The 26,307-nt window shown below is 36.0% G+C and overlaps 1 protein-coding gene across 1 annotated transcript in view; it reads right to left on the bottom strand.

The window, feature by feature from the left end:
* Nucleotides 1-26,307, bottom strand: part of LOC113239565 (regulator of G-protein signaling loco-like) — a 153,354-nt gene that overhangs the window by 18,121 nt on the left and 108,926 nt on the right. Inside the window, exons 5-6 of the mRNA XM_026476625.1 lie at nucleotides 5,819-5,911; nucleotides 5,075-5,241 (exon numbers count right to left, since the gene is read on the bottom strand). Of these exons, the coding sequence (XP_026332410.1) occupies nucleotides 5,075-5,241; nucleotides 5,819-5,911 (260 nt within the window). The remainder of the gene's footprint in view (nucleotides 1-5,074; nucleotides 5,242-5,818; nucleotides 5,912-26,307) is intronic.

Genomic DNA, 26,307 nt, shown 5'->3' on the forward strand with positions numbered 1-26,307 from the left:
GAAACGAGGAATCGTCTATATGTGGGGGGGGGGGGGGGGGGGGGGGGGGGGTGTAGGTTTTGAAATATGATTAATATGAAAACAGAGGCGTATCTAGCGCGCTAAGCTGATTAATATTAAAACCACTCCATTTAGTACATCTGAGTGCAACTGTGAAAGGCAGCGATTATATTTAATCCTTTGTACAATACAAGATAGTATAAATGGCAGAGTTAATGTCCTTAAGAAATACAGGTGAACATAGCCAAACATAAAATAGAACAAGGTTGGTGCTATCCTTAAAAATAATCGTTTGAACGATTTGTGATTAACAGAGACAGGAATACGCAGAGTACATTTATCTAAATTTCGAATAACATACATAGAGTGGACAATACGGACATCTTAAAATTCTTTAAAAATAAAAGGAAAAATCTAAATAGAATTTACTTAACAAGCGCCTGCTGATAAGCGACACGCCTGTCCATACCGGTTGCAGTGTCATTCAGAGCTTTAAATCGCAAAAATGTTACGGGTACTGCCACTGCGCCCGTCACCCTGAGACATAAGTTGACAAGTCCCATGCGCCTGTAATTTCACTCTTCTAAACCGAAACGCAGTAATGGAAGGCGGCAGCAATAGGTAAGTTGGTACTACTTCTCTAGACGAACTCTTTCCCAAGGAGCTCTAATGTTACTAACCAGCTGATAATTATTTACAAATCTAAAATATAGAACAAAATACCATACAATAATTTCGTTGTTTCATCAGGGAGGTATTATCTACTCTATATGTACTACTTTCTTGAAGTTTAGCTAAATGTTGCCTATAACGATATCTGCTTATTAAACCACAAATTGAAATTGGTACTATATAAACAAATTGCAAATCTGCATTATTTAAACGAAAATAACAAAACAACAATGAAAATAACACTTAATATAAGGGTCAGTAAAAAAATATAATTAAGGGAGTCACCACACTTATAAGCACGGAATCGATGAGAAAAAGTTTTATGTCCATGCAATGAGAGTAAAAAGTTGTTATGCGTTTCTTTTCCGCCGAACGACTGACGCAAAACGCGCAACATCCTTTTCTCATTTATTACACGGACATTATACATTTGTTCTCACTGGTTTAATGCAATTCAGTGTGGATAAGTGTGCTGACACCCCAAACAGGCAATTTTCTAAAGTCAACTACACACGGGACTGGAGAACCACATCGTGAAACGTAGTCGTACACGTAATGTCCCATAACACACTTGTTGTGAAGAAAAACAACGACAAGCATTTGAATAGCCAACACCATATAACGCGGCACAGCAAGTTATTCCCATCTGATCACCTGGTGGATCCGTTTTATTTTATATTATTTTTATTCCCATCAGATCACCTGTGCAAGGAATCAAGAACAATTATTGATATTTTATTCTCAACTGAAACCCTGGTACCTACAAGCTCTTTTTTGGTAGGTATTGTCGTACAGTCTACAAGAAAATGTATTTGAGGGCTGCCTGTATTTTATTTAGTTTATTAGAAATTAATAACATTAACTATACTTTAACGGTGAAGGTCTTTAACCCTTTGTTATTTTCTTAAAAAAATAACAAAATACAATTTGAGCAATAAGTAATACGCGGTGCACATTGTTCATCAATTCAAAAGTTCAAAGAAAAACTGACATTTTAAATATTACATAAGACAGTTTTTTTGTTACTTGTCGTTTGATATATGACAATATCAATAATTTGTCACAAAAAATATTATTGTCTAAAACGAATAAGTGAATATTTTATTTTAATATTTCATTACCTGTTGACTCATTGGGAGTTGCAAAATATAGAGTGATCACATTGACTTACAAATAAATGGACGACGGGTCTAATACAAAAACCACGAAAAAAATGTCCCAAGTCAACCTATTTAAACGTAGTGACATGTAAAGGAATATGAAAAAGCTAAAACGTTGAATTTAAATTGCAATGTCATCGCAGTACTGTCTAATTTTGCTCGCTTCGCTGTCAGTCGAACAAACGAAGACTAAAGCGTGAATGACGCTCTGTATACGATTTTAACGCCCTATAAGTTCGGACACTTTTCAGCGCGGACCCGACGTCCATATAATTGTAAGTCAATGAGTGATCAGTTCGGATTTAAAATTGGTGGCGGATCAGTTGTAGGGGATCAGACGGGAATAACCCGGCACAGTTCTTATTAATCTATAAAATAACAAAATTAAAAAGAAAATTCTATTAATCAGCAAATGAAATGAAACATATTGTCAAATTAAAAAAAAATGCGTCAAACTTAAGCACAACGAGATAACAATGTCAGGAAGATCAAAAATTACCCCAGCTTATGACATCGCTGTATGCGATTCATGTTGCTAAAGTTTTAAGTTTCATCCGTTCTGAAAATTAACAATAGAATGTAACTAGTGCGTTATTACTACTGCTAAGAGCGACATTAGGGGCTTTTTTAGTCTACACTAATTTTAAAAAAAAATCTAACGTAGTATTACACACCTACAGAACTTCATAATGCACGACTTAAGCGAAATTAGTTTTCAACATCGTGCCTATTACGAAATAAATATTCACTGTTGCATAATTTAATCCAAAATTCATAACAAATCAGTTCACAATGCAAACACATTCAATAAAAAAAGGTTAATATTAAAATTCGCCTTGCGCAGCAATGGTACAGGAAACTTCGCAAAGTGCAGCGCGATTATGTCTCACTTAAAACTAAATAATAATTTAGTTTATTTATACTTATTTTATATTACTTATTAATAACTTACAACTAATGTACCTCAATAGTAAAGTGGCAAAATAGATATAAGAATAAACAAGGTACGCGGCAATAGCCGTATTTCAAATGCCTCGCGCCAAATATGATATTCCACTACTAACAGCAATGTTATAAACTCCATAATAGCCGGAAAATCCTTGGAATTCTTTCGAAGTATTTGCAGTTACATGTACTGCTTAACCCGAGGCGGCATTATCTAAACATTGGTATGTTATCAAGCATCTGGTATCTTCAATGTACCTTATCGTATGGTTGTGTTCTTGGTTGTTGTTGAGTGTTGTGTATTTATTAGTTAGTGTAAAGGTAGCGTCATACCATGCAGACGATTCGTCGCCGATCTTCAGCGCAGTTACGTCTTGAAATAAATTTAGAAGGGCATTGTTATCAAAGGTTGTATATATCGCAACCTATAAATAATGAAGTGGCGAATATTGAAAAATAACATTTTTGGCAAACTGATAAAAAAAATTTTAAAGGACGTACTAAATAAATCTAATACGTAAATATTCACATCAAATACAATTTCTGTCACACGTAAGTTGGTAACCAATCATTGAAGAGGAATGCTAATCGCGGTACATGACAGCGTAATCGAATAAATAAGTCCGTCTCAGACGTCCTCAAGTAGTGGACTACTTTAACTTGTGGACTTTAACTGGAGTTAAACTATAAAAGTCAAAATAATAATAATTTCACTTTTCTCTTTTGCAATTTATAATTAATTGACTTTACACGGCCCTGGTTGGCATTCTGGTTCAAATCTAGATTTAAGCAAATTGTGTTAATCTATTTTGGATGTCGACTGTTGTGTTCGTCTAATAAATTAAAATTTAAAACTAAGTTTTAGTACCTATTGGTAAACTAGTAGGGCTAGCACGACAGGACGCGATACGCTGTGTTGGCTCTACCGATGTCGAGATGAGTACCAAATAGCTATTTTTGTAACTAATTTGTTTTACATTGACGAACTACAATTTATCGAAGCTAATCTAATTTCTTGTGATAACAAAAAAATCAACTAGATGGCGCTTATTGCACAGATTTTTAAGGATATCGCCGGCCATTCTTTTCTATTGTTTAGGATTAGCGCTATCTACTCATCACTAGTAAACGTTAATTTATAAATTTCTTTGTAACACCATGCCATCTATTGACACGAATATTTGTCAAGTTCAGAAAATAATTTTAGCTCATGGTATATATTTAAATAATCTTCTTCCTGACCTTCGGAAGTCGACACAATATGTATTTGTCTTCCACTCTCCCCTATCAGGCATCATTTTTATACTCACACCTTTCTTATCCATGTCATCTTTCACACAATCCAGCCATCCTTTGTTTGGCCTTCCTTTCCCTTTGTATCCTTCCACATTGATACCTAACACACTCTCCTCACATGACGTTCTTCCTGTGTCCTTATCCTATTCTTTGTCGTCACTCCATACATCCATTTCAACATTCGCATTTCCGCTACACGCACAGTTCGTTCATCCTCCCTTTTCATCCCCCAACATTCTGACCCATACAACATGACAGGTCTGATCACGGTCTTGTATACTTTTCCCCTTTAGCCTAGGGGCATTCGCCGATAGCAAATAGTGCCTGTGACCTGTCGCCATTTCATCCTTCCTGCACTTATTCTGTTCTTAACGTCCCGGTCTATCTCACCGTCGTTCCACATTAAGGAAACGAGGTATCGACAATCGGAGCTATTAATATTACAAAGAAAAAAACGACTACTTATAATTCATATTAAAGGGGAATTAGTCTATATTTAGATTAAAAGACAGAAAGCTTATAGGTAAATGTAATAAGTAATAACTGTCTAAACTGTAGTCCCTGTTCGCTCGCAGTTTTGTAAGCCCCCTCAGGATGTAAGTTCTTGTGTTTACTGATTTGAGCCAAATCATCGGTTACTTACGTTCAGTTCTAGAGACAGAAAAATGTCATAAACCATAGTTCACGACCTCAATGATAAGGTGGCGAAATTAGAAAATTAAAAGTTTTGGGAAACGGTAAAATGGCCATTTGTCTAGTGACAAATATGATTAACTTCTATGTGCAACTAATTTTTTAGATCTAAACCAGTCAGCCGTGATGATGGGTCTTGTTTGAAAAAACAAATCAACAATAAAGAACTCGAAAAGATCGATTTTCTTGTGTTAATAAAGTACAACTTTTGACCTGAATGCCCGAAATTATTACATTTCAGTAGAGCTGAATAAAGATCAATCGCGTATCCCCCGCCTGGTGTGTCGCAATTTTTCCAAAGTACCCACCTTATGTTTTCATTTGCAAATTCTTTCTCGAGGAATTCTGAGAAGGCGGCAACACCTTTAGGATCTGCGAGCAAAGCCTCCAGTCCTAAAGACCAGCGGGCAACGCCGCCCCAACTCCCATTTGTATTATTATCACTTGATCCTTGGCGACCGCAGTCGCTCAGTTGCTGTGGAACAAATGCTCTCGTTTATAACATTCTCAAATAGTTAATAGCCATTTCCCAGAAATTGCCTTTTAAAATATAAATGACGTACCAAATCATTTATAAATAAGTCACCAATTAAAGGAAAATAGGGCGCACGTGTAGAGTTAGAATTCTTACAACAATGCTATAAATGAAAATAAAAAATAGATACAAGTATTTAGGAGGAAATATAAATAGACAATTCGCTACCTGGAAGGAAAATAAAATGATGGTACATTCTAGATTTAGAAAGTACAGCGGACGTAATACAATACATGTTTATATCCCTGGATGGAAAAAAAGTATATCCACATTAGTAATCTAATATATTCAAGTGACATAACCGCCATCTTCTATTTTTATTTTATTTAATTTACTACACCGAGTGTAGCGGTGACGTCAGATCTATAATGCACCGAGCACGCTGAATGCATGCTTCGACATTACATTGCGGTACCGAACATAGCTACAAGATGGCAGTTACGCGCGCGTCAGGTTTGTCAATTACATTTTAAGTGAAATGCGCAAAGAGAATACGATATATTATTATGTAACTCACCTTGTTAAACATACTCCGATGATCGTGATGTCTATACGAACTACCGGCGCCGCTACCCGTGGTCCAGCGCCGGAACGGTGATGACTGTTCGCTCTGTCAACAAATTAAACTACTCAGAACTTAAGTTGAATAACGATTTTTCTTTGAAACTTGCGAAATGGCGTCATAACAGCTCCCTACTTATTAATTGCTGTGTTTTATCTTTTTATTGCTACCAAGTAAGACTAACTCGAACCACATCTCATGATGTGAAGTACCACAACGAAAAGCCAGTAGCCATGAAAAATTTGCGTTGTGGTATTTGCATCGAGTTCAACTCGCACTGGCGCAAGAAGCGTCGCGACGCGCCATGTTTTTCGCCTATAGCATATTCATCTCTATTTTCCCATTATTAAGGTACAAATTTGTGGTATGGAAATATGGATTTTATTAACTTCACGCATTAACTAGAAACATGCAGTCACTCTATTAGCAGCCTTCATCCGGAGACGTGCACAAGTTAGGAGCCGGAGAAAGCAAGGCCGGTTACTGACATTATTTTTTAGGATCAAGGTCAAAGGTAGCGTCTATTAGATACAGTGAATTATTGAGCCTATTAAGTGGTAAGGCTTTCATCTCATGAATCGTTTACGAAAATATCGTAAATCGTAACTTTCGTCGTTCGTAACTTAGGTCACTTAATTAAACAGTATTAAGATATCTACCACACAGAACGAACATGGGAGAACGATAGCAATACAATCAGGTTCTCTCTGTCTGAAAATACATTTAACGACCTTTGTTTCGTGTACGCGCGCAAAATAAAAATGAAAACAACTTTCATTAGGTCAATAAAGTTTCATTAAAATATCATATTTAGACTCCCTAAATACGTAGCCTGTAAGTAAAGAAACCTACTTTTGAAAACAGTCTCCAAAGTCTCCTTTTTCCCGGAATGTTTGAGACCACACCGAAACTCGACATTTTTTTATCGGGACGCAGAAATGCAACGAGATTCGAACTCTAAGGGTCGTATTCCAGAACTCTACTCAATACTCAAGAAAGGACTTGAGTATTGCAGTGAGCACTGAAAATTATACTCAAGTCCTTGCCATTAGGGTCGTATTTCCAGTGCTTGAAATCATACTCAAGTCTGCTCAAGTCCTGACTTGAGCACTGAGTAGAGTTCTGGAATACGACCCTTAATAAGTAAGTAAACGGTTTCTACCAAACAGGTCATACAGCCAGCACGGTAACGTAAAATCATGACCGAACGTTCAAAAGTTTGGACTTTAAAATTATATGTAAATAACTTTTCCTTATAGTAAATACAATTTTATTGCCAGTGAGTTTACATTCGACAAATGAATGTAAGTACATTAGATGACAGATGTTTAAAAGCAGTTTTGATGGACACCTTATTTGCTAGAGGAAAACCCCAAGTACGAGCACACAAACTGTGACAGCTAGACATACAAACTAACATTTAACTAACCCCAAGAACTACAACGTGATGGCTGTTGATTTAAACTTGTACAATTCACAATGACTAAACAGGAAAATTACATTATTAGAGCGTTTAATACTTAAATATAAGCTTAGTGCACGTCCTGAAAACAATAAAATTTTCAATAAACGATATAGGCAAAGAAACGTTATGTACCTGTTCGGAGGTGCTTCGCCTGCACCATGCCACGACCATTTTTAAATAATAAACGAGTTCCGTGGCCTATCCACACACTGTCAAATCGAATTGCTGTTCTCGTACTAAGCAATTGTTGATTCTTCGACACATCAAGTCTGAACGACAAACAACTTTTTTAACAAGTGGTTCCGAAACATATTTTATTGATTTTTTAACAAAATATATAGCGCACATTTTAAGTGACTACCGTTCGTGGACTGACGCTCTCTGCGAAAGACACGGCGTGAGCGCGGCAACTAGGCTGCGTCATCGGCGCGCGCGCAACGCTATAACGTGATAACACAATACAATAAGGCAAACAATACGCCGCCGGTTTCCGGTCAGTCGAGCGATTTTCGAGCCAAGTTAGGACATCTGGATGTAACGCAAACAGTTGCGTAATCTTATATAATGTGTAACCATTTATAAAACGTAAATTGTTTTATAAATGGCTAAATATATTAACATTAAAAAAATGACAGTTTTATTCGATTTGTATGAAAAAACTTTTTATTAAATTTGGCCAACTTCTGCAGTCCAAATTTTTTCTTACCATACAATAAAATGGTACTTACAAGAACGAAGTCTTTTAGCATTAAAAAAAATTGTCAATTTTATTAATTTTTTTATGAATAAGTATTTTATGAAGTTTGACCAACTTCTTTTGTCCCATACAATGAAATGGCCCCTTCATGAAACTGCGTCTATCAACACAAAATAAAATGTTGATCAATTTTATTCATTTTTATAGTCGAAATTATTTTCACAAACATACTTAATGGTTCTTAGGACAGTTTCCTTGTTTCTTCTATGGTTTCGGATTTCCCCATACTGTCCCATTAAAAAAAGTCTCTGGATACCTACTATTACACTAGGACTTCATTATATAACTACTTAGACAATTTTCCAACGCAATATCAAATGCACATTTGAACGAAAAGTGATGGCTACTTAACTTGTTGTACTCTGGGGCCTTAGTGTAAGTTGTCAAATATGTAAGCTTCAAATTTTAATTTAAACCTTATAAATATAGAATTAAGATCTAAATAAAGTTTAAGTTTGAATGATTACAAATTTACAATCAGGCCTCTGAACGGGAGTACAGACACATGAATTAAATGAGGAAGCTGTCTAAGCACGTGGTTTGACCGGATCTCACTCAACGCAGATGCAATAACACATATATAACACCGGCTTTTTCCGGATATAGATGTTTAATAGACAGTTTTAGCCGGCCGTCGGCCTCATACATCATTAGTTGCTATCGCAGAAAGATACGCATGTGATATAGCAATTATTTGGGAATTTTTATGTTTCGTAGTTTGATATTAATTCAAGAAAAACGTCACATGTGTAGGTGAAATTTAATAATGTAATGAATGAATTACTTAATAGAAAATTATTTTTTTTATTTCCGGATCCAAATTGCGTATATTTGTTTTTTTTAACAGTCCAATTTACGCTACGTACAACAATCGAGAAAACCGAAAAACAAATCCATTAATATTTTTGGGGCCATTCAGAACCCATTGAAATTGTCTTCAAAAATTGGTAGAAAGTTAGCGTCTTCTTAGTTGAAACTTGATGAAGGAATGAAATACTTTATATTGCGTATAAAATTAGAATAAAGAAGTGAAGTTAATATTTATTGTAACTACTTCAGAATGGAGCGATTTGTGTCAATATTAGAATTAGCCACAGCTTACTTCACAGTTACTATGTAAAGAGCTCGAAACATATTGGTCTGTTTAAAAAACAAATACCTACGCGATATCTAAATAGGAAAAAATGATTGCATTTCCATTGCAAATAATTTTATTGCAATTTTGTAAGAATTAAATTAATCAGAAAAATTGATGAACCTTAGATGCATTCTGACTGTCTCCAAGATTTTATTCATTATATATTTCGTTATATTTATTAATGATATTGAAACTTGCTTTGAAAATTCTAAAATATTGTTATTCGCAGATGATATGAAAATTTTAAAACAGGTTACTTCTCTGTATGATGCAAATAAACTGCAAGAAGACTTATTTAGATTCGAAAAATATTGTACAATTAATAAGCTGGGCCTAAATGTTTCTAAATGTCTGACTATGACTTTTTCCAGAAAAACCAACATACTTAATAATACTTACTATCTACTTGGAAGCCCTATTAAAAAGGTAAATCGAATCCGTGACTTAGGGGTAATGCATGATCATAAACTTCTGTTTGATGACCACATTGAAAGCATAATCAATAGGGCTTCCAAAGCATTAGGCTTCATTATGAGGACATCTCTAAATTTTAAAAAATTAAAAACAATAAAAATTCTTTACTGTGCTTTTGTACGAAGTCATCTGGAATACGCGAGTCACGTTTGGAACCCCAACTATAAAGTTTACATTAATCGTATAGAGAATATCCAAAGGAAATTTTTGCGTTTCTTAGATTATAAAGCTCAAGTTTGGACATTAGGTTATATCAACCGATGCAAACGATATCATTTCCTTCCATTAGAACACCGACGTACAATAAGTGATATTTCTTACCTAATGAGCGTTGCTCGTGGCTCTATAGACTGTCCGGATTTACTTAATAAAATACAGCTCCGTACTAATACAAAAAGCCTCCGTGAACGACCATTGCTGAATATACCTTTGGTTAGAACCAATTACAGACAAAATTCCTTTGTATTGCGAGCCTCCTCTGCGTTTAATAAATGGTGTGTGGACTGTGATCTTGATCTGTTTTGTACTGGTATAGCTGCAGCGAAACGGCGTTTAACTTTAAAAATCTTTGAATGTATGTAGCATCAGATATGATAGTTGTAGCATCAGCTGTTTTTGTTAATTTTTATATGTGGGAACTCATCATCAGAATTCGATTATTTATTTAATTTTCTAAGTGATTGTTTGTCTGTCAGTTCTCCGACAAGAAGTTAAATAAATAAAATAAATAAATAAATTAGTATCCAAAATGCGGTCAAACTATCTTTGTTTGGAACGGGCTTGCTAACCTGTCCCCTTCACAACGGACAATTGTCCGGATTTTGACAAAAATTGACCAATAGTACCGACTTGCAACACGAAAAATAATCATACAGTTTTTCATGACAAAGTTATTGTTTTTCAGAAGAAATTAATATCGGAAATATTTATCTGGTCTCATACTACGTATGAAGATAAAGTACCTTGGCACGAACACTTTAGTGTTGTTTTTGTTTTTTTAAAATCAATAAAAATATAGATAGATATGTGTAATACTTTAAAAATAGAAACAGGACAAATATATCAAAAGGGACTAGGAATCAGCTGCTCATAGAGCCATAAGCCCACGTCGATATCATACCACAGCTTGTAATTATTAAAGGAAGTCAATGAAAATTAATAAACAAATACACATGAGCTAACACGGTATGATTAAAATAACAATTAACAATTTGGAACATGCAATAATACAACGCGTAAGGCACAAATGAAAAAAAAAACCCGCATCCCAAGATTTCTTGCCCAATATCCATAGTAAACTTGAGATAAGGGGCAGTTTCTTTTACTGGAGAAGCTAATTATATAGATAAACTTACAATTTGCGAAACCATTGCCATAAACCTCTCGAAGACAGCTGCTGTAGGCATTTCTTTGACACAGCAGTAATACACACAATCTCATTAAATAGAAATGTTTATCGAACAGGCAGTTCGGATTACAATAACAGAAGACGCTCCGTAAATAAAGAATATTACAGTTTATTGAGAATTATTTTCTGCGGGGTCGTGTATCACACACGCTCGCACGTTCGTAAAAATAACATAGTGACAGCTCGCGTCGCGAAGGTCGCTAATTGGAAACGTTATCAGCAGATGGTGGTATCAGTGGATTTCGGACACGTGGAGATTGCGTGTTCAGGCGCAGTAGATGAGCACACTTCGTCACCGTCGTCGCGATTAAAGGGCATCACGAGACCCACAATCAGGGTTACCCCTTTTTTTCAGGATTTCCACAGGTTTTATTCAATTGTATATTTTGAAACAATGACCACGCGAAACAATAGTCGTCAAAGCCGTACAATTTCAAAATAAAGAACTTTTTAAACGCTTTGTTACTGTTGCTGCTTTGAGTAAAACAACAGTATATCAAATAGTACGAAAACAATCAAATGTAACTTTGATTTACGTCTGAAATACCGGAATAATCAATAAGAAACAAAATCAAAATAGTTATATTTTTACTTAAAGTTTAAAAATATATTTCTTCTGCGTGCACAACAAAATACAATACAATGATTCCGGGATGGCAGAGGGAGCTAAATGATCTGACGAAAGCAGAACCGACGGAACACGATGATTGTTGTTTCGTTACCAATTTCAAAATTCTGACCGACGTTTACGAAAAACAGAAATTATATGACGAAAGAATTTGACGGACGTGTTCTAAATCATATAATCCACGTTTTACGTAATATAAATATAATTTGTTCATCAGTTCAGGAATAGAGACAAGACATTATTACTCCATTTTATATAGCAGTTACGTTTCCTCGGAGTTGTTAAACTATGGTGAACGGCTGACTATGCACGGTAGCCCCGGTTTGCACTAGTTTTATCACGCCTGACTTGGAATTATCGCTGTATTAGCTTAATCTCAGCTAAGGACTATGACAGCTAGATTTATTATCAAAGTATGTTTGTCGACACAGTACGCGTCATAATGATCTGATCGTTGGTAGTGTTTGACATTGATCAAAATCTACTTTATCTCAGTGACTTTAGGCTATAGTTTAGATTATTTTCAACTTTTTTCATAATACCAAGTGGCGGGACGAACAAGTCGTGCGCCTGGTGTCAAGCGACACGCCTGTCCAAAACAATTTGCAGTGCCACTCAATGCTTTAAATCACAAAGATTTGTGGGGCACTGCGACTGCGTCTGTCACCCTGAGACTTAAGTTGACAAGTCCAATATATACCCATGTCCCATGCCTATTATTTCACCAGCACCTTTGCTCTTCCAAACCGAAACGCAGTAATGTCCGCTAATGTCAATAAATAATACGCATTTTCAAATGTAATCAGTTTCGAGAAGGCCCGGGATTTGTGGAAGGGAATGTCCACGTTATTCTTTAGTTTAACTAAATTAGCTCCCTTCGATCCGTTCACTGTTCATTATGTATAAGAAACATACATAAACCTTATGCAGAGGGAGGTCGATGTGGTTTCAACTGAGATTGACTGCATTTCTATTAGTATTATAGTTCTAGACTCATATACCATCAACTAATTTTAAAGATAGGTTTAAAGAGATTAACTAACGTCACAGTACATTTATGAAAATGTTATTTACGTTAAGAAAAGTATTAAATTTTCCACCAAAAAATTCACAATTGAAGATAGTCGAAAAATATGCCAGGGGAGCACCATTCCTTTTTCACGACTGTGCTAAAATATTTACGTCCTGTATAAATTCAATTTTAAAACTTCTAGTGAAGAAAAGCTTCGATAGATTTCCCACAGATGGCGCTACGGCAAAAAAGGTCTGCAACAAGAACATCGAAAAATTCATATGGTCTTCTAGTTCGTTCCGTGGTTTGGTTGGCATCTGGCACGGTTTGCTGGAAGACGTTGGCTCGAATCCAGCCGGGTGAAGGAATTTTTTCTTAGGGTCAATTTATATTGCAGCGGAATAATTAATAACTATTGTAACTATAGTGAAAAAAATAGGGTGGTTTGCATCAATATTAGACATAACTGGTTTGAAGACTGTACCACCTCAGTCAACCGTGACCATGGGACCTGTAAAGGGCCCGAAACGTCGGTTTGTTTACCAAAACCAAATATACGCGATTTAAATCCGGAAAAATAGTTTCACTTCCTATGTGTAACAATCGCGAAAACCTAAGGACTCGGTATAAATCTACTTCGTCAATGTAAGTTAAAACACACTTCAAAACACTGTTAAAACACTATATGTGATATTATATTTTGTGACAATGTTATATACTAGCTAGGCGCATAGATAGAATACAGAACTTAACGCATTTTAGTCGCAATACTAGTCAATATTAGCCGCAATATGAGCCTGAGTGTTCGAAATTAAAATACTTATTTAAAACTTAATCTTATTTAAAACCATGACTGAATTTTAAAACGGGACGTAAATATTTTAAAACCATTGTTAAAACCTAAAGCGTAGCAAAACGTCAGTGTATTAAATACAATTAATTAAGACAAGGTTGCAATTTATCAAACGCGCACATACACAGAACACTGAACGCTAATTACAATGCCGCGCTTCCAAAATGATTACTTCCCAATAAAACCCATGACTAAAACCTGAATGCACTGACTGCGATATAAATAGAATAACCTAAGCCTTACGTTCGCCAGAAATAGACTCACAAAACCAGGCAATAAAGATAAGTGACTTGATAAATGCTGATAACGAATAAGATTTGTATTTGTTACTGGAAATCGTAAACGCATTTGTGTTAATAGTACGAATACTTTATTCAGTGTAGACAAATTTAGATTTCAGGTATAGGACCAGCCGAGACAATAGAATGTTAGCGTAATGGCATTCCGAGAAATGAACCGAGTCGAGAGACCCGGGGTATTGCGTCGTGGACTAGACGGTTTTCGAGGTTAAACAGGAAGCCCCACAAAGCTACGCAAATACAATTTCTTTACAGTTTCGATTTTGTTTGTGAAAATATGTTTTGTACTTCGAGTGAATAGCTTGCACTTGTGATGCTGCTCTATTGCACAGAAACCGAATTAAAACAAAGTTAACGCTGCTTGTGACTGGAAAATGAGACGTAGTGCAATACAGTTTTTAAAAGTTATCGACAAACTTAAATGGGTGACTATACTAACCACAACCTAGGATGATTCAAGTGACAAAGCAAAGCTGAAGTTAAACTGGTCGATTTGTAGGGAAATAATTGACGACACCCGTCAATTGTTTCGAATTTGGACTGGCCAATCGGAGAACAGTTGTCACCGTAGTGGTAGAATAGTTTCCAAATAAATTAATTGACGTCTCTATTTCTGGTTATTTCTGTATGTACATTTAAATTACTATGTTCATTTTAAAGAGCAACCCTTAGAGAGTCTTGATCATTATTCGGAGGAATCTGCCTTACGAAAGAGCGCAAAGTGACGATTTCAAGATAGAAGATATTTTTGAATTTTAAATTTTGCTACTTTTGTTATTCTAGTTTAGTGTGCTTTTTAGATACGACGTCATGATAGGAGCATAAGGACATATTAATCCTCGTGCTCCTACCAGTAATTATAGTAATTAAAGTCGATACGTCATTGACATTACAAAAAAAAAAATGGGATCAGGCGTATACGAAAATCAGTATATTAGTAATTTGTCATTCGAATGACAGGATTACTAAATCGAAACAATTCACAATGGCGCATCGCTACTGTAAGTTTACGTAATTATACCTACTATGCCTTTTACGATCTCTGTTAATGAAGCAAAAATTACATCCACGTCGAAATATATTCCTAACGCTTTCAGATACGTTACTAAGGTCGACAAGGAACGACACCTCTCGCATGCCTTGTGAGTTGAGGCAGTGACCTGTAAAAACTGGCACAGATAAACAATGTAGGAGACGAGACGTCTTATGGATTAGTGAGATTGCTTGAATAAACCCGCGTATGCAAAGTCGATGACACTAGGGGGCCTATCATAACCTTTCAAAACCCAATCTCATTTCAATGTAAGCTTATAATAACCTTTCAACTATTTATGTTATTGCTAAAGTGATGGCAAGAAGTAATTATTTCCCAAGATTGTCTATTCCTTGCTAAAAATAGGAATAAAATAACAAAGACAAAGAGTCATTCATGCTAATAAAAATTTACACTTGAAAATGTCACATTTAAGCTACTGCTCGTTCACTACTTCACGCGGTTCTACGGGGGCACTCACGGGGCTCGAACCTTGTCGAACGTTAACGAAGACATAGGAATGCCGTTTGCACAAATACGAGCATTGGGAAAGTCCAGTTTAACACCGCTCTCATTACCCGCGGGCTCCCAATACCCCACGTTCCCCTAATATTATTTTCACCTCACTAGCTCGGAAAGGCTTTCTTTCTCATTAGAAATCTGCGCCCAAAAGCGTTTTTGCACGCTAGCGTGGAAAAGGTTTTTGAAATTCGAACTTAACGATGGACAGTGGTGCACCAAACTTTATCTTTCGATGAAAGTAAAGCCCATGTAAAAGTGTTTTGAGAATTTGTGTACCTTATTTCGTTTCGGAAATATAAAGTCGAACAACGGTCGATCTGACATCCACAGCGAAGAAGAACGAACGAAATGTACTATGGTCCTGAGAACAAGTAGTCTTGCACATAGACCTTTGTTCTTCGGATGAGTCGACTTGTTAGGTATTTATTTTATTATATTTTCGAAACTGGAAATGCTCATAGTAGCAGTACATCTCCTTGAGAGGTGGTCCAGGGAAGTATCCATATATATTATAGGTATATTCTAGCCCTTTAAGGATAAAAATGCAAGGTGGCTCGAATTAGTGTCCGGGAGTGCTACGCTAGTCTGCGTTAGTCCAGCATCAATATAATAGTTTTAAAAATTTGTCTAGTCCAGTAAAAATTCGTAATTTAGTCGCAATTATATGTAATTCAGTAGGTTCGTCGTTTTCAAATTGCAAAGGTGATTTAAATACTGGTTTAATCGTATTCCGGTGGCAAGTTTCAACCACGAGCACGATATCATCTAGCTCAGAGCTAATTACACTTGGAAAAAGTCGTGATTAATCGGCTCTAGTCGCAAATTGCAGGAAACACCCGTGCCTTTACGTAGAGAGTCACCACATTTATTGACGCGCAGTCGGCTTAAGACGATCATGTATCGCCACACTTGTCGAATTAATCTTTTAAGCTTTTAGAAATAAGCTTCATTTATAGGTGGGCAGGCAAGGTATACTGCCGTTCTACTAACTAAAACGCGGCAAAGTGACTGATGATCAAATATCCGATAGTTTATTTTAGTTACTCCCACAGTATAATGTCCTACGGGATTCTCATATGGGGTAAAGCGGCAGATACACAAACTATATTTGTGTTGCAAAAACGAGCGATTCGTTCTGTGTACCGTTTAGGTTCTCGGATTTCTCTAGAGAAAAGTTTAAGGAGACTGGTATCATGACTGCGGCATTTCATTAAATTTTTGTATGCCCGTAAAAATATACATAATTTCGTTAAGAAAGAAGATATCTATAATATTAACCTTACAACTAAGTCCAAACTCATGATACCACGTTTTCATTTAACTAAAGTAAACGATTATTTTATAGGGAACTGTATACGTTTTTACAACAAGATTTCGGAGCATATATTAAGATTACCATTTCCTAAGTTTAATAAGTTTAAAACTTACATTAAAAATATTTTATTTCAAAAGTCATGTTACAAAATTGTAGACTACGTTGTTAGTTAGATAAAGATTCGATAGCATTTAAGTTTATTTGAAAAGAGCAATCCCTAGAGTTTCTTGCTCGTTCTTCTCATGGAGGTCTGCGTAGTGAACGAGCAGTAGCTTAAAAAATGACGCTTTCAAGTGTAAACATTTTACCTATGGAATAAATGATTGTTTGACTTTGACTTAAATAGGAAAAAAAAGAACACAAAATTTTCTTTTAAAAACAGTTAAAATTAGTTAACGTGTTCTACTTATCGGAACCTTTTTTTTTGCGTGCGGAAATCCTCCGAGGATACCTCTCCGTCGCGGGGGCAGCGGGAGGTCATGCCGGACTTCTACCGGCTTAAACCCCACGGTGACCTTCTCGGGTGCTCTAGTGGGAAAGATCCGGGATTGACTTTGCGCACCGGAACCCCCCAGCACCTAGGAGGAGCTACGTCGTCCCCCTCCTCTCCTCACGACGAAGCGGGCCGCACCACCCCGTCGTCCTCCTCGCGGCTGCCTAACTTACTGGCGAACGAAGCCCCAGCTCCGATCGCCCGCAGCCGCGAAGGTGCGCCGCCGCCGAGCGGGATCGGCCCTCTCCCGATCACGCTAGGCGACCTCCTTCTGAAGCATCACCGCTGCACAGAAGGAGACCACTGCCACATGGGACTCTTGATCTGCCAACATAGCCGCTACTATGCCTGGCGGAGAGAGATCTCGCCCGAACCGGGCAACCAGGGTGTTCCGCTCGGGGGCACTCCTCCAGCTTATGCTGGGCGGAATCCTGGTCCCTCCCTCGACTTATCGGAACCTACCCTAACGATGCATAGTTGAAATATCATTAAACATTTTCAATATTCTAAAATTGGGTTACGGTTTTTTATGATATCTCAATTAATATTTTGTCACTTAGCCAAGTTCTAGTTAGCCGACGACAGTATAGGCAAGTAAGCAAAAGAGTTTGTCAGCTTCATTACGAGCTCTCATCGATAAATTGTGGTCTACGAATAAACTTTCTCATCGTTTTATTGCGCCGCCATATTAAATAAGTGTTACTATGTAAAAATTTTATAAAAAAATAATAGAGAAGATTAGCTGTCGACGCGGCAGTTCTAGGGTTGACACGGTCGTTAATGTCAATTAAATTTTTGTTTCTTCGGTCATCGGTACTGCCGTTTTCGTACCTTCAGAGTCATTCGGTCATCGACGTGGCCATTCGGGCGTCGTACTACCGTACAGGCGGCGGCGCGGCTGTTGGGATATCGACACCGCTGATCAGCCGTCGGCGCTTACGTACGGACGCGATCGGAAATTTGTAAATTGAATGTATAAAAAATGACTATAGTATTTAATTCATGTTTTATAAAAAACAACTGAAAGAGATATTATCGTTAGGCCTAAAAGATAAATAAATTTTAGGCCTAAAAGCTCTGTAATCACCCTCAGTCAATGTTTTTAATACCAATGACTGAGAGTGAAATTTGGAAGGAGGTGATGTCTTTAAACAATACCAGTTCTGAGGGATTTGATGAAATTTGTACCAAAGTAATCAAAACATTATTGCGTTACATTGTGTTTTAAGTAGTGATATAAATTTGTTAACGGCAAAAAAAGATGCTTAACAAATAATAATAATAATAATGAACACACTGTATTGTGGGCGCCATGGGCACATAGACAACACAAATTACACCCAAACACACGAAAGAATTAAGTGTACGCTGTACAATATCTAAGGAATTTTTCGTTGTTTTCTTCGTTCGATAATTCTTAGAATTAAGTGAAGCATTTTCACAAAAATAATTGAATATTATGATGATAAGGAAGTCCATTATATTTTTTATAAAAGTAAAAACAAAACAGTGTTTTATTCATTCTAATTTCCATTATTCATTAATAATAAATTTAACGTAATAAAAATTGATATTGTTAAAGTAAAATAATTTGTAAAACATAATGTAGCTTAAATTGGAATGTTCTTTATAAAATTAAAAATAAGGTATTTAATTAATAACTTTTGTAACTATAGTGAAAAAATAGGGTGATTGCATTAATATTAGGTATAACTGGTTGATGACTGTACCACCTCAGTCAACCGTGTCCATGGGACCTAAAAAGGTCCGAAACATCAGTTTATTAAAAAAACAAATATAAACGATTTAAATCCAGAAAAATAGTTTCATTTTCCTAAAACAGTATTTTGTTATCTCATGTTCTTCACTTATAGACTCATATTTGTCTATCTTGGAAATGATGTTAATGAAATTCAAAAGTCCTATATAGATTTTAAGACTTTCGTGGTTATTCACTAAATGACTATAACTAATGTCAGTTTTCTTACCACGGTATGACTTCCTTTTATTTTCCCGATATTCCGGAACGGTTGCACGCTCCATGGTCACGGATTGACGGGTTGAAAATAGCCAGGTTGCTAAGGAAGTTTTCCATAAAAACTGTTTTCACCCCCTTAACCAAAATAGGAAAAATGTTACGTTCACCAAAAGACCACCTTCCTTTACAAACACCGGGTGTTTCTAAAGTGAACTGCAGTTGTGGGAGCTCGTATATCGGTCAGACTAAACGAACAATTGTCGATCGTATGAAGGAACACATCCGAGCAGTAAAAAACAACGATGCACAGGAGTCGGCTGTAGCACAACATCTCACACATACTGACACTAACCACTGGATCGAGTTGCATAGCCCCCAGGTACTCTCGACAGAACGTCACTACATACCACGGTTGGTACGAGAAGCCATCGAGATCACGAAGTACAAAACATTTAATGATGATGATGTTGATGATGGTTTTAAACTGTCCGGTGCATGGAATCCGGTCCTTAGTGCGTGCACTAATAAAAACTAAAACACTTCGAGTTTAGTTTCGTGTGTGGATACATTGAGTGTGGTTTGTGTGAAAAAAGTAAGTGACAATGGTAACGCCACACCAAATCGCGATGAAGGTAGTCGTCACCAGCGCAAGAGGGTAGACAGATATGTCTGCTCTTAAAGCTGTCATGTGCCGCCGTCCAGTCAACCCCGGAGAGTGCAACCGTTCCGAAAAATCGGGAAAATAAAAAGAAGTCATACTGTGGTAAGAAACCTGATATTAGTGATAATCATTCAAAAGATCTGACGTGGACGAAAAGTCAGGTGTTAAAACAGTTAAAAATTAAATAGAACTAATGGGAATAAATATGACATTTTATGGTTACAATTGTTCCATGTAGAACAAAGTACATGGAACTACTGGGAATAAACCAATAAAACATCGTGATATTCAATTAACTTTATATTACATACTAATAATTTGGTTCAGTCGCAGAATGTCCACTTCGCAAAATGTCTACCGCATGCAAAAAGTCCATTTCTCATTATGTTCCTTTCGCACAAATTTTTCCCCCAATTGTATTTTTTTTTGTATTCAATATGTGATTTTTTTTTTTCAAAACTCTCTCATCAAAACTTTGACAATAGGTCAGATAAATAGGTTTACTAATTATTATATATTTTTTTCATTTATTTCACTTTATTGTCACTATACTACAATTAGCAAGCAACGCGCAGTGCAGCACAAAAGGTGTGACGCTGAGATAGGGAGAAGCATATTTGAGAAACATATTTGTCTCTGTTACTCATTGGTCCGTTTCAATGCGAACAATACAAGTGTCAAGATTGACGTGATAATAACTGTACTAAGAGGTAATAAATTGTTAACAATACAAGCAACTAGAAAAAACAATATAAAACATTTGCATAATCGTGTTGATTTACAATTTTAAATCACACTTGTTAGTGCCTGTCTACGTCGTGACAACATACGACCACTGATTAGAATTGATTCAGGAATGAATGATGAGTATTACAACGCGTTTGATTTTATTAGCTTTAATATCAACGATGATAAAAAATATGTTTTCGGTACTTTATTACAATTTATGCTTTAAGAAGCACTGCAGTTGGTAGAGAAAAGAGAATTGTGTACTCGAGTTTGTCTGTTTGTCTCGTGCTAAGACTGCAATACAATGTTCAAGTGGCGTAACCGTAGCATTGTCAGTCAGAATGGCGATAAGGTTGATTTGTTTTTTCTTAAAATCGTAGATTCAATGGAAATATTTGCTAATCACTGGTTTTCCATTATATTTTCCAAAGCTAAGATACAGTCAGTTCTTTTAAACAAAGGCGCGACTAAAACCAGTACAATGGTAACACGATTGTTGAGTGTTTAAACCAGGTATTGTGGTTTACGAAATTTGTAAAATGGTCGCGTCCGTCCGTCGAATCGCAAAGGTCTGACGGGCACTGCCACTGCGCCCGACACCCTGAGACGTAAGTTAACAAATCTCATGTGCCTGAAAATTCACCAGCACCTGGCATTACTACTTGGCTTCAGAAATAGGTAAGGTGGATGTACTTCCCTAAACGAATTCCTTCACAAGGAACACTACTGCGATTATGTATGTATATCGTATGCTATACGTATTCTATATAGTTCAGATGATATAAAAATCATTGGTATATGTAAATTACTTGCAGAATACATTGGTTTTCTTGTAAAGTTTCGAGGTAAGTTTGTGTTTGATTCAACACTTTCAGTGTTATCTGGAATCAAGCGAAGCCATTAGAGGTAGTATAGACTTAATGCAATTCTGTGTCGATTAATGTGGTCATCAGCTTACGCGAATAGAGTAGGAGTTCAATTTGATAGTTTTGAGATTCTGCAATGTATTAGGACTGTGATGGTGTGACCTCCTTACACCGTCATCTCACCTATTTGTAAGGCCTCTCTCCGCTTGTATCCTATTTTTTTTTATTTTACATGTATTTAAATTTTAAATTTGAATTGGTCCATCTTCCTTCACATTCTCATTTTGGTTTCGTACCGCTGTTCCAAATTCCATCGCGAATAATCGCTAATTCTGGTTCATTACTACGTTTGTAATCATTTAATAAGTTAAATCATGTGTAATATTTTATAAGTCTACAGCCCTCATGTATCTATATCTGTAATTCAGTTTCTCGGCCCGTTTAGGGCCTTTCTTTAAACTTTACTTCTTTAATAAATTTTGTGGACCGGAAGTTTCCCGTTTCATTCCCATTTTAAGAAGGTCTACAAACTATATTTTAAGCTTTAATTGTAAAACAGAGATTTGCTCCAAAAACACAGTTATGAGGTTGTCGTGGGTATTAGGTGAGTTATGAGAGGAGGTCGGCTAACAACGATATGAAGAATGTTTCAGTACGGTAACGTGGGGTACGTTTTGACCAGGGGAACCGAATAAGGTCACAGTAAATTTTAGTTCACAAGTCGCAGTGACCAACAAAAAAAGAATTGAGTACCTCATCCTTTTTTTTGAAGTCGGTTAGTTATTATTGACGATTCGATTTAAACTACTGTTACTTGACTACTACAAGATTTATGCACTTAGTAAAAGGGGTTTGGCATAGGCAAGGGCATTCTCCACCAGGTAACCCTTTATAAGTATTGTAGGAATCTTCGTGTTCGTGTTCCTTCGTGTTCCTTGTCATGCAAAACGAACAAACGGAAATGCACAAAAATAAAAAACCACGGAATACACGGCCCACTAACCCACTAACCCACCCAGTCCAGAACCAATTTAGAAAAGTTACATTTCCAAAACTGGTCTTATCATGTATCAGACCTGGAACCTCCTAATTCAGCGCCCACATTGTAAACCGTTGGGCCATTGCATCCAGGTAGTGAAAATTGACAAAGGAAATCATTAATGTCACAAGCAGCAAATCAGCAGTAACACAATGCATAAAGAACACATACACAAATATTTAAGTAGTTTATTTTAAGTTCTTTTACTTCGCGACACCCACGTCCGGCACTAATTTCGGCTCGGGGCTCATTGAAAACTAGCGCCACAATCAATCATGGCTGTAGCATGAGCTGAATGAAGTCCGAGTCCGTACGCCACAACCGCATATATGACATTTTGTGTTGTTTTTTTATTGTATCCTTTATTTTGTTGATTCTCTTTTTATTTTGTTTTGTTTGTTTTATGTCATCAATTCTTTTTGTATCTATGTGTTGCGGCGTTGCAATAAATGTCTATTCTATTCTATTCCAATAGATGTTTGCTTTTCTAAATAACATTTCTATAGCTGCAGTTTTCTAACAATCTTCCGGTGCTCGTTAAATCGTACGTTGGAATCTTTTCCAACTTTATGGACTCTTGAACGAACAAGAATAAAACTTTTGTTATGATACTGATTTTTAACTACCTTTGAACCATGTCAGTGGGTAGGTGAGTTTGGTCCATCCTAGTTATCTGAAATTATATTGCAGAAGCACGCATGGGTAAGTAATGTGAATTATTATTGGGTAATTATACAGGGTGACCCAGAAATACCACGACAGAGCGACACTGTGTGTAGTTGAGCTCTATACCTACCAGATATATAGATATAAAACATTTGACCTTAGTTAAAGTTTGTTATAATTATTAATACAAAGGTCGAACACTCAGAAAAAACACTCAGAAAAATTCCTTCGATCCGGTCGGATTCGAACCGACGTCTTCTTGCATACCGTGCCAGACGCTATACCAACTAAGCCACGGAACGAACCAACGAACCTCACGAATTTTTCTATGTGCTTGCGTCGTGTCTTTGTACTTGGTCTTTCAACGACTTTTTAGTCGTAGCGCCATCTATGAGAAATATTTAACAGATTTATCACCCAGTTAGTACCTTTACAGCTACCAGTCCTGGCAAGAGATATTCACTGTATTAATTAAATTTTTATTGAATTGATATTAAATTATTTTTTGTGAAATTACTAGATATAGAAATTAATAGACCAAGTACAAAGACATGACGCAAGCACATAGAAAAATTCGTGAGGTTCGTTGGTTAGTTTCGTGGCTTAGTTGGTATAGCGTCTGGCACGGTATGCAAGAAGACGTCGGTTCGAATCCGACCGGATCGAAGGAATTTTTTCTGAGTGTTTTTTCTGAGTGTTCAATCTTTGTATTAATAATTATAACAAACTAGTGGAGTAATTTCACAAAAAATAATTGAATATCAATTCAATAAAAATTTAATTAACTTAGTAAAAGTGTTTCGGTTTTCGAGTTATTGCCATTTTTTTTATCTTTTGGACATACTCTACTTTTTGTTGGGTTTAATGCTATTATTGCCAAGGTTAGCTCCAAATGGGTATTATTTTTATTTTTCGGGTATTCTGAATACTTTTTCCACTAATATTTTACTGAGAAATATCACAAAACGAGAAAATGTTATTAATTTGGTATACCTCGTACTCTTGTAAAAAAGGAAAAAGTGCCAATATCGCTAAAACCAAGAGAATGTCTATCACCAAGGTCAAGTTATTTATTTCTGATAGGCTCACCTACCCACACTGTCGCTCTGCCGTGGTATTTTTGGGACAGCCTGTAAAATTGTGGAAAGCATTTTTTATTTATCATTATCCGTTCCTTCTCTCATTCGTCAATCAATTCTGAGTAATAGTCGTGTATGATTGCACTATACGCACGACATATAGACGCAATTAAAAGGATTACAATTTACGCGGTGATTATTAAATTACAAAGATTGCTATATACGCAATTTCACATCGTTATCCTGGTTTTTCAAATTGTATAACAATAGTTCATTATCAAATAATCAAAATAACGAATGACACTGTGCGATATCTTACTGATTCAGTATTCTCAATAAAAATATTAATAATAGCAACATAGCTTTATCAACTGGGGTTAATACGTCACGAGGAGGTTTATCACATATCGCATGCGATATAACGCTATGCTACGGCTGCAGATATTAATTGTCCATATTATATTCTTCCTCATATTTACGGTATTGTTCTATATATATTACGAGCACTGTACCCCACCTACTGTGGGGTCGGGTGCGGCGTGTGGTAGAGTTTAGACTTGAAATACATTGTGAAAAGTAATGTAAAACCTGTCATAAAAGTAATGCGCTCGCTAAATTTTAAATATTTACGTATAAAATATAAACTTAATAAAAATACAGTAATCGATTTTCGGTTTTAAATACTTATAGAAAGCTTAAATATAGAAAATAGCTCGCAAAACAAACCATTTCCAAGAAGTTCCTCTTCAGGCTAATTTCAACGTACATTTACTTTTTTTAAAGAAAAGAAATTTTTTTCGGCTACATCATAGTTATTATTTAAAAATAAAAATTTTGGAGCATTTTGTCTATAGCTTTTATCTGTAGAAAAACTTTAGAATACGAAAACATTATTTTTACTTGCTTTATGCAGTTGATCAGGTAGAAGAATATCACTCCTATGAAGCTTTTGTGATTGTCTACAAAACGCGATGTTTCTAAGCGATTTTTTCTTTTCACAGTATTACAAAACCTTTATAAAAGTTATAGGGAATAGTGAGCGTATTATGCAATAAAAAACTTTTCAAAACACTAGGTCAAAAAACAATTTAACAAAATCCAATTTGTCGCAAAAAACGTTATTCTGGAATGTGTTATATATGACTAGAAAGGTGGATAAATTCCCTATCATATAAATATAAGGAATATTTTAATGACAAACCTAACTTATGTTGGAAGAAATAAAATTTTCATTACAAAATCGAGGTTATTTCTTCACGTCAACCACATTGTGGGGATTCTAACATTTTATCATTTTGTTTAATCTATCAATTGTTGATGCATCGCTAGTTTGATCGTTACTGTTAGAAACACTGTGATGGACTATATCGACGCACATCCCTCGTATTATTAACAAGCAGCTTAAATAGAATTATTATTAGAGCACTTGGTTCCGAATTGTGAAATTACCTGTCGGTGCGTGTTGAGATCGCGATTCTTTCTCCCACTTAGGTCAGTCCCCGGTATGAAGCAAAACGAAATCAGCTATTGATAAACAAAGCCGAGCAGTTGGTACTTCCACACCACAACTTACCACTCGTCAACTTTAAATATTAATATAGGTCGAAACTCATTGATTATTTCTAACATTAACATAGTGTCACCAAATGTACAACAAATAATCACTTTACTTAATTTTGTAAGGTAAAGAAAAATGATTTTTTGTTCAGACTGGTTACAGATTAATGTTGAATATAATTAATATTATAATTAATATAACTGTCTCCGTGGCCGAACGGTTACCATGCCGGGCTGTCATGCAGAGGTCCCAAGTTCGATACCCGGGTCGGGAGAAATATTTGTATGGCCTATGTTCATTTATCTCGTGAGTTTGGGTGTCATTTGTGGTTGTCTACGTGTGTGTCCATGACACGATACAGGGTTTCCCTAGTGCGGGGCTATGTTGAGTTTGTACGTTATTACTATCATTATTAAAATAAATAAAAGACTTAAGGTCATCTAATATTATAATTACTTTTACTTTTTACAT

This window comes from Hyposmocoma kahamanoa, unplaced genomic scaffold (assembly GCF_003589595.1).
Source record: "Hyposmocoma kahamanoa isolate Upper Pololo Valley unplaced genomic scaffold, ASM358959v1 99879, whole genome shotgun sequence".
Taxonomy (NCBI): Eukaryota; Metazoa; Arthropoda; class Insecta; order Lepidoptera; family Cosmopterigidae; genus Hyposmocoma; species Hyposmocoma kahamanoa.